The sequence below is a fragment of the Hylaeus volcanicus genome, chromosome 7 (genome assembly GCF_026283585.1).
Source record: "Hylaeus volcanicus isolate JK05 chromosome 7, UHH_iyHylVolc1.0_haploid, whole genome shotgun sequence".
NCBI classification, from domain to species: Eukaryota; Metazoa; Arthropoda; class Insecta; order Hymenoptera; family Colletidae; genus Hylaeus; species Hylaeus volcanicus.
The window spans coordinates 20267427-20277467 of record NC_071982.1 but is presented as its reverse complement, the minus strand read 5'-3'; the positions used below and the strand labels follow the sequence as shown (position 1 = coordinate 20277467).

The following is a 10041-nucleotide window of genomic DNA, read 5'->3' as shown; positions in this document are numbered from 1 at the left end:
GTCGGGCAGGATTAGGTTCGTAATATGGGAAGTAATTTGTGCCTCCGGATTACAAGTGTACTTTACGATTGTTTCAAGCGAATACTTGTACAGCTCAACAAGTTAAATAAGAAACCTTCCACGGGTTCGCTCCTTTTAAAAAGTATCGTACGACGCTCCATTAGGTAGCCTGTAGGCGATGGTCTCGTCGCCTAATCTTCACGCTACCAGCCGAGGGTTCTTATTAAGCTTGCCGAGCTAAACACACGGTTTTTCCGTAGAAATCGAATGGATCTTCCTTGTGGGATGTTAAAGTGGCGTTTGGTACGAGACAATAAGGCTGGTTTTCGAGCTCGTAGCATGATCGGGCGTAGTTAGTTCGGGACCGAGGCAACACGCATCCCAAACTTTGATTAAACGAGTCGCAGGGACCCGCGGCCCCGCTCATTTGTCTACCGTCTACCCCTTCCCGCCGACTCGTCCTTCTTTCCTCCCTCTGTCTTCGTGATTCCTCCGCGCTACCAAGAATCGCAGCCGTTCCTTGAAATTCGCCCCGCGAGGGTGGTCAAAACTTTCGGTTGTTCGCCCGTTTAAAACAGGTGCTCGCGATCTCTATCTAGCCCCTTCCCCGTATCGATCATGCCTGCACCTTCTAAGAAAATACGAATTGTTTTCGCGCGAACCAGACCCCTAGGGCTCGTGCATGGGTTCCTAATCGCGGTGTGCCCCAGTGCAAGATACACCAAGTGTAATAAGTAAGACACGAGATTTCTATTTTAAACGTTTTTAAATTAAATCGCGTCGGTACGCTCTACTAAGTGACCCATACGTGTTTCAGAAGAGGAACCTTCTACACGTAGGTTCAGAAGTGGAGGAAAACGAATTTAAACGGACAGCAGCTAGGTGCCGAGTTGACTAGGAGAGCCAAGAGTCCCAAATTGACTCGATAGAAGGTAAGAGCGATCGATAACGGTTGACCACGACAAATAGGTGGATCGAGGAAGTAGCCACGGTAGTTCGCGCCCGTGGAAACTGTCCGTGTGTGGTCCTGGCCGTCCCCGTCCTTCTGTTTCGACGCTCGAGTCCCTCCTCGGTGCGCATCGCCAACGATGACGTTAGTAACCCGATATCACCGCCATCCACGGCCCGCAGACGGCTTCCATACAGATGTTCCAAAGGGAATAGGGCCGTACAGAGGTGGCGTACCATTATCCGTTTATGGAATGCCGTTTCGCGTCCACCCCGCGCGTCTGCACCCATCGCTGGCCATCGATAACGGTAATCGGTTTTGCTAGACGCGCGTCGAATCGCCGACGATAGTCAGCCCCGCGGCCGCGTTCAACGTAATAGGATTTTTCAGTAATTATCGTATTATCTCGGGTAGCCGGTGGATCGAACGCTGTGATTCGGTCAAGCACGCGGAAGAACGTGTCCCTAGTTAAGGAGATTGCTCGTGTACTCTTGTTTTACAGAACTGCGATCCTCTTGCGCCGCAATTGCGGGTAAGTTGTTGTTCCACGGGGAGGAGTTCGAGGAGTTGTACGAATTCGATTCTTCCGTGTAGGGGACACGTAGGTAAGGAGGTCTACTTCGTAATAGCGACCAATAGATATTCGTATCAACGGCCTTTCCTCTCACTTACAGATCGTCAACGGAGAGTCCCGCGTCCTGCATCAATCGTCAACCTGAATCGGAACGGCGCGAACCAGAAAAGGGTGTACAGTATCAAAACAACGTCACTGGAAGGCGCCACCGGAACTGCGCGAAGAATGCCCCCCGTGTGCCCGAGAAAAAACAAAGGACGAACGTGTATACGATTCCCTACCGGCGATAAACGTCCCGAAGCTGGCCAAGAGGTTTCGCGTGACGGAAACACGGGAGAACGTTGCATACATGCGTGTCTCGTGGGTCGACGCATCGCGTCGCATAAAGTAGGTGGATATGGCCGTCCCGGCGAGCAAGCGCCTCGTAGATAAGCAATTACGATGGAATCCGCAGATAACGGGGACAAATTCGAATTCCGAGATTCGGGGCTCCGATAGGATCGACACGAGGCCTATAACCCCCTCCTCGTCGACGTTCACCTCTGGTCTCGCTCCTTCTCTCTTCCTCCACACGTTTCGTTCCCACGATGAGGAATTCTTTTTCCTCTGTTCGTACAGTTCCCCGTCACCGTGCTCGTATTTTCCGCCTAAGAATTTCGTACTCGCGCTGTACAAGCAATAACTATCGTCGCTGGGAAATAACACGTCCCCAGCGGTCGTATATCCACGGGGGACCATCAACCCGGGACGAGGTTTATATCTTTTTAACCTTTGCTGGGGATCCGTGGGTCTCTTTACGGTAGTCGCTTGCGTTAACGCTGGCCAGAGAGCTGTCGAATACCATTACCTCACTGGGATAGGATGAGGCTTAGGTGGTGTCTAGATGGAAATAGTAATGGAGCTGGGATTGAATAGCATTTGTTTATCATAAGTATTCCGACAGTTTATTGTACTATTGATACTCTATAGGGATAGAATCGGATGAGATGCATCAACTATAGCACTGTTCGTTACAAGTATCGTGGCTACTTATCATAGTACTTGCGTGGCTCGTCGCCATGGAGATGAGAATATGAATATTTATAAACATTGTACCGGTCTAAATTAGAGGCCCGGACTAAACGGCCTAGCCGATCCGTTCTATGTTAATCTGCGGAAAATATGATACATCTACAGAAACGTCTACGTTAACGCAAAGTCCCGGCCCATCCGTCGCCAGACGGTTTAATATTGTCCGTTCCTTATTGTCCGCTTAGGAAACCCGCGTAAAACTGGTTTACGGTGCAGTAAAAACTCGCCCGCGTGGAAATTGGTGTAATCTTGTTATTTCGGAGCAGTCGTTGCCGTTGCGAGACCGATCTTCACCTGAGATAAGAGCGAACCGCGCTCCTTGGCGAGCGCTTCCACGGCGATATCACTTTTATTCAAATATTATTTATACACGCGTTCCTTTATGTATACGTGCGAGCGTGAACAATGACTGCGTTGCATTCGTTTGCCCTTATCGATGGAAACGCGTACACACAGTCGTGTGCAGACACGTGCGCATACAGACGCGCTCAAAAGACTCGGCATCTGTCAGCACATAGCGTATGATTTATATACATGTACGAGTGCGACAGATACCTACTTAATATTATATCTTTTCTAGACAGTTAGAGTATTTAAAAAATTTGACCGTAACACAATTTGAACAGATATACTTTGGGGTCTCTCGTTAAATACTTTTGAACACCGCTGTATGTGAACGTCCTCGGATTTTACATAGGCGCAGCAGTATTCCCGTACAATCGTATCGCGTTACGATGGAGCAACGCCCATCGGTTTCGGATAGCAGAGAACGCACGAAATCGCCTAGCTAGCAGCGCAATACGCCAAACTCGTGTACAGACACGCACCGGTCTCCGACCATCGCTGGACGCAACGATTGCCACTTTGACGCCGCTACGGGGATCACATTGTGGGAGTAATAACCTCAACTTTTGGCTTTATCACGCGTCGTCCTTTGAGCGAACGTTTGGTTTAGAGTTGCGATCGCTCACGGCGGCCAGGCGGGGAGCATAAATACCTGATCTTGTTGTAAAGTTGAAACCGTACACCCGGCACTTCGACCATTTTTATTTACTTCTCTGTGTCGGGCTACAGCGATCGAACTCTATCAGCGATTTACGGTTTTAAGAAGATTAGGAGGATCAAAGAGTCACAGAGTTTTGCAACTGTTCTTTCTAGTCGCGGAGGGAGGAATGTCTCAATCGGTCTAGGATTTCTCGATGGGCTCCTTTTTATTCCGTTCTGACCGGCAGAAGGAAACCAGCGCGTTTTCCTTTTTGGTCAACTGGGACGTCGCGAGATCGAGTCCCCCTCGACACCTCAGGCTTAATTAATTTTAAACAAAGTTAAAGTCAGGTGACGTGCAGCCACCAACGCGAGCGAGTGCACTCGAGCGAGCGTTGCTGGTAACGTAATACGGAGTCGGACTACCTGACCGATCTGACTGTAAGCTCGAAACAAAATCGAATCGATGGGGGAGCATCCGTACACCTGGAACTCGTTTAAAAACGAATATACACTTTTGATTTCGAATCGATTAAAGGGAGGGAGGACAAGTGATTTGTAAATATATTTTGTACGTTTCGAGCGACCATCCACCACGTCTTAGAACAAATGTAATTAAGCTGATCGCGTTAGGTTTATGTTAGGTCATGTGTTAGATTTATTCGTTGCGTATTTGAATAGCGTGTTGCCCATCCGCGGTGGTTAGCGCCGCGACAGCGATAAGAAGGCGGATGCGCCTGTCCGGAAAGGAGAACACTCTCCTCGCATTGGTCCATTCGCGGTTTCCATGGACGCGAATCATCGATCTGTTCGCCTTGACGTTTGTTTCCGGGACAGAGCATGCTCCAATGGAACTCTGGTCTCTCCTCGTCGTGGCATTTCACGACTCGTACCCGAGACGAGGAACGGAATCCCTCGAGCTTGGAACTTTATTTACTTCGAGTCGAGTATCTTTCATTTACGAAGCGCAAATTGATTTTCCTCGATCGAGTAGCTTTCATTCTATCGAAATAACATCTCTGATAGCATTAAAATTTCGACGAATCACATCTAACGTTGCTATTACGTATATTCTTCGTATTCATCGCCTGCATAATTCGTTAGACTTGTGCTACACGTGTTAGGGAAGCACTTAGGAAGCAGAGTTAGGAAGCTCCAAGTGTGTGCATTTCCCCGACGCTTTGAGAACTATATCGAGACATGCTCGTTTAGACGTTAGACCCGTCTGAAACACCGTTTGCGATACATGTAACACGTAGTACGTAACTGTAACACGTTACTGTAACACGTTACTGTAACAGGTTACTGTAAAATTGGTATTGTAATATGATACTGTAATACGTTGCTATAAAATGTTACTGTAACACGTAATACGGCGATGTAACGTGTGATACGCAATCAGGCTCAGAAACTTGCACTTAAATTACTCCTCGGGAGTATCTAGCCTGGAACGAGAACTTGGCTCGTTAGCGGCCCTCGAAAACGTTCTTGCCGAACTTTCGAATACACTGTCTCCTCACCATTTTCGAGGCCGCTAACAAACCCCATCGACTCCCCGGTTTTCCGTTTTAATTGTCAAAAAATGATATCCTCGGATCGGGATTTCCGACGAATAGAGAACCATTTTTGGTCAGCGGATGAAATTAATACGTGTGTGTTTATAGAGATAGAAGAGCATGGGGGGAATCGATTCCTCGACATTTCGGGATAGTAGTAGTTTGGATATTGTACTCGTGTATTAGAATGTTAGGTACAGAAGTGGGCAACGTTCCAGTGATGAGTATAACAGAATTTTACAGAAATTTGTTGTGCGATCATGCTTGCAGTTGAGTTTAATTTCTTCATCCAAACAACAACAACGCCTCGTTGACGATACTGTGGAGGTTGTGCCTGAAGAGCGAGAGAAGAGAAAAGGAAGGGAGCATTTCGTTGTGGGCCTGCTAGTGGTCTCGTCAGTAAGGCTACCTAGGAGTCCCGTGCCTTAGACGCCGGGATGTTTAGAAGTTATGGACGTCCCTCTAGTGGTGAGAACAGAAGATGCCACCGCAATACTTTCGATCGACACCCTTATCGATTGTATATTCATGTTTCGACGCAGTGCTTTGTTTTTCGCCAGGCAATTCAAGCAATGAAAATTCTTCGTTCCTCCTCAAGATGACCCTTCCTCCTTCGAACGCATTCGGCGATTCTTCCACAGACCTGGCGATTTTGAAACGAAATTTCTAGAGGAGCCCAAATAAAATATCTCCGAAAGAAGTCATGAACGAGATCAGGGCATTGACTGCTCGCTCCTTGGCTACTAAATCGAGGCCTCTCTCGCTGGTACTACCATTCTTGATAATCTACGCTCTTTCATAATTCTTTATGATCTAATAAAAAATAAATTTGGTCGCAGTTGTCCAGCCGAAAGGCGTACAGCACGAGCGTGGCGAGACCATGGGAACCGTTTCGATCGATCTACGAACAGTGGACAGAAGTGAAAGGCGAGCCCTGCTGGGTGGAAGTCCTCGTGCCGCGGGATCCTCGGCTGAGGATGCAGAACCGCGTCGCGAAGATGCAACAGGACAACTCGAAGGTCGTGTTCGGAGTGCGATGCAACAGGCAACCGCCGACGATCATTCGAGAAATGGCGGACGACTTTCGCAGGAGGACCATGAGGATGTACTACAGGGACTGAGGTTCCCCTACTCCACGAGCAAACGCCACAAGGGGAAAAAGTCCTATCGAAAACGCAGAGTCACATTCGCTGTCTAACTTTTAGCATGCATTAACACCTTCTGTCTCCAAACAATCATTTTGGGAAAAAATGCGTGCGAAACTATGGCTGGGAAAAATAGGTAAAATTGAGAGTGTTGGGTGGTATTGTTTTGGGACAGGAAGGGTTGAAAAGGATAGCGTCGAAATTGTTACATTGAGGTCCAAGCGAAATTTGTATCGGTTGCTCGAATTCACACGTTGAGAATAAAGTCGATAGAAGAGCCAAATATTCTACTCTATCTTTGTCTTCTCGTAAAGAAAAGATGAGAAATAAACGTAACAAAGCATTTACGTGTGTATACATTGCACGAGTTTCTCTTAATATTAATGAATATACATAACCTTCGATCGACAAAATCGGCGTTGAACGAGTGGTTAAGCGTCATGTGTATTCATTATTCTACTCAATCTTTGTCTTCTCATAAAGAAAAGATTAGAAATAAACCTAACAAAGCTCAATATTGCTCATTTGACGCATCTACGTATATATTCCACGAGTTTCTCTTAATATTAACGAATACGCATAACCTTCGATCGACAAAATCGGCGTTGAACATCGCGAAGGCGTCTCGAATGTCCCCATCGAGAATTGATTCGTGAATGTTTCAGCGCAACCCTGAGCAGGCGATCTCCAATTGTTCGATACATGTTCTGTCATTTCCCATCAAAATGAAAACTCGAGATTGACCCGGCGTGCACGCGTCCCGTTTAAATTACAGTTAAATCTTCAAAATTCTAAGTAACAGTCTCCAACACGCAACATCTTTTAGGAATATTAACCAGGGCCATAGCATTGGAAAATGAACGGAATCAGGACTTTGGTTCTCCAAGATCTGCCTCACGTTTTGCCTCCGAAAGGACTTCAGGTAACTCAAATATTCTATTTAAATTCCACTCACCTCCGATGGAATATCTGCGTTATCGAAAACAAGAATCCGATTCTCACGCTGTTTCTATTTACGTCAGCTGTCGTCGTCGCATCTGCACACCGCTACGTCCACCCGTCGGTTCTGGAGCTTCTTCGTGTTCTCGTCGAAGGAGGATGCCTGTCGCGGCTCGAAGAAATGTCCCGCATCTAAGGACGTCATCTCCACTCCGTTAATCTCTACGAACGAGGTGATAGAAGATGTCTCGAAAACAGCGAACGTGTCCCCGATTTCTCGGATATCTTCGCATCCGTTACCTCCGAAGTTGCAGTACCCGTTCGACCTAAGAACGGCCCCTATGAGCTATCTGAGTATCCCAAGACCTCTCAAGGAGGATAACCTGATGTCCTTGCTGGACGGGAACCCCGTGCCCAGGACGCTCAAGTGGAAACTCAAAGGCTACAAAACCCTTCGCAATGAGCAAGCCGGTGACTTCGCGTTTGTCCCGGGAGGAGATGCTTACGACTTCGATATCCTGCCTCGAAAAGAGTACAGCGAGACGCTGAAGCCTACGGACTCGCGTCTGGGGTCTCTAGATCGAGCTTTAAGTAGTCCTAAGGCGACAGGTCCGAGCAGTCAGGCTGGAGACACGTTGTCCTTAACAACCAAGGCGATAGAGAACAAACAGTACACTCTTAAAGCTATGGAAGCGAAGGTTGAGAAAGTCGACGAAGCAAAAATTGAGGAACCTAGTGCTCCGAGCACTGCGAATCTGAGCGTCCCGGCTGTGGTCGAGTTGGTGCCTGGCGAGATGGTCCCAACGATGCCAAAGCTGCTGGCATCGTCCGCGAAGATGGAGATCAAGTATCTTCCCATCGCGAAGACGAACCTCCCGGCGATTCCCATGAAGTGTCAATCGCAACCTTCTGCTCGGTACTCGTCTCGTCCACCTAAGAAAACTCAACAATCCAACAGGCGATCTTCAGATATAGAGATGCAGGACGCAGGCTCGGGAAGGTATAGAGAGCAAGAGATTGTCTCGAGAGAGAGACAAGACTACTCCATGGCTAGGAAGCAGGTAGAAGAAGAAATGCGAGTCGCGGGTGCTAGATTCGATCCCGAAGTCTCGAATCAGGAGATTCCACGGAGTAGTTCTGAATTTTCACCTAGAACGGTGGAAACAAAGTCTGACTCTTCGAAGACCTACGACCTTCAGCAGTCAGAGAATGCAAACGCTCGATTCAATCCTGAACTAACCGAGACTGAATCTAAACAAGTCTCCAACCAAAGGAAACAGTTTCTCGACAATTCCGAATTTTCTTCGAAAACGGTGGAAAGAAGACCCGATGCCTCTCAGAGGTATACTTCCCAGCAGTCTGAATACTTTGCGCCTCGAAGTTGGAAGTACGATCGCGTCAACCCTCCTGCATCGAATCAATTATCCCATACTGGAAATAAATCGACTCGAGGAACCCTGAGCTCCGTTTACGAGTCGATCACAGGTGTCCCTGCCAAGGAGACCACACCCTTGAAGATAGCCTATCAAAAACAGCAACCCAAGACGTCGCCCTGCGCCGCGACACAAGCTAGATTGCAAGGCGGAGGAAACAGCGTGCCTCAGAGGCAGTCGAACTTCGGTTACGACGGATCATCCATGTCTGGGAGCTCTGGAGGAGGCTCGAGGAAACCTCCAGGTTCTTATCCGCCCTTTACCGCGCGACAAGCGTCGTCGGACAGTTCGTCCCTGTTGAGTCGACAGCCACGCGATACTCAGAAGTTGAGAGGAACGAAAGCCAAGACCTCTGCGTCGAGGATCAGCACGAGTGCGAGGAGGCCTGCTCCGAGGAAGTGCGGTGACGACGAAGGGCGCGAAGGGAAGACTGTGTGCACCAAGCCACGCGACAATAATAAGTGCAGAAGGAGATCTTGCGAGCAGGAGGATAGGCAAAAGTGCAAGAAGGAGTCGAAGAAGACCTGCAAGCGTTACTGCTGCCCCGCGCTCCAGACTCCTGTTGAATGCGACTACGACAATTTCCAGTGTCCCAAGCAGCGGAACAAGAACGACTGCGGCAAGAGACGCGAGAAGAGGACTCACGATCCTACGTGTTTGCCCAATGACTCGAAATGCAGCGACCGAAGGGAGGATACTTGTAACAGAAGGAGGAACGACTGTCAGCGGTCCTGTAAGAGGGAGAGGTCATGTGGCGCGGAGAGGTGAGCAGTAACAAAACACACACATTCTTTTATCTAACTCTACTAATATATTTGTTTATTTTTAGGAGAGATCGAAGCTGCAACAGAGACCGGCAGAGCTGCAACAGAGAACGACAGAGTTGCAGTCGCGGCAGAGAGAGGTCCTGCCAGAGACAAGAACGTCGAGACTGCTCCGACAGAGACCAAGGTCGCGTCATCTGCACGAAACCAAGACGAGGGGACTCTTGCAACCAACGAAGGAACGACGACTGCGGCCAGAGGTCCGCTAAATGTACTGGAAGACGGAATTACACCAACTCCGCGTACCTCAAAGACAAGGATTCCGTAAAACGGTTCTCCTCCGTGCCAGCTCTTGGCTTTTCTCTCATCGGCATGAACGTCCAAGGGAACGAATCGAAGGCTACCTTAGGCTCTTCGTCCAACTGTAGATTCCTCGGGGTAAAGGAGTTTTCTTCTGGTTGCAAGTACATAGACAAGAAGCCGGACAAGTGCAAGAAAGCTTCGGACAAGTGCAAGACAGCTTCGGACAATTGCAAGACACCCCAGACCAAGTGTAAGCAGCAGGAATCGAGCCAAAGCAAGTGCAAGACAGCTTCGGACAATTGCAAGACACCCCAGACCAAGTG

The 10041-nt window shown here is 48.5% G+C and overlaps 1 protein-coding gene and 1 long non-coding RNA gene across 2 annotated transcripts in view; both read left to right on the top strand.

Moving 5' to 3' along the window:
• The first annotated feature begins 1546 nt into the window (after positions 1–1546).
• LOC128879822 (uncharacterized) lies at positions 1547–5894 on the top strand. The gene is made up of 3 exons (XR_008457704.1): positions 1547–1910; positions 5405–5602; positions 5695–5894. It is a non-coding gene; the product is annotated as an uncharacterized LOC128879822 (long non-coding RNA).
• Positions 5895–7135: 1241 nt separating this feature from the next.
• LOC128879963 (uncharacterized) overlaps positions 7136–10041 on the top strand; it is a 6062-nt gene continuing 3156 nt past the window's right edge. Inside the window, exons 1-3 of the mRNA XM_054129542.1 lie at positions 7136–7201; positions 7302–9415; positions 9481–10006. Coding sequence (XP_053985517.1) covers positions 7136–7201; positions 7302–9415; positions 9481–10006 — 2706 coding nt within the window. The remainder of the gene's footprint in view (positions 7202–7301; positions 9416–9480; positions 10007–10041) is intronic.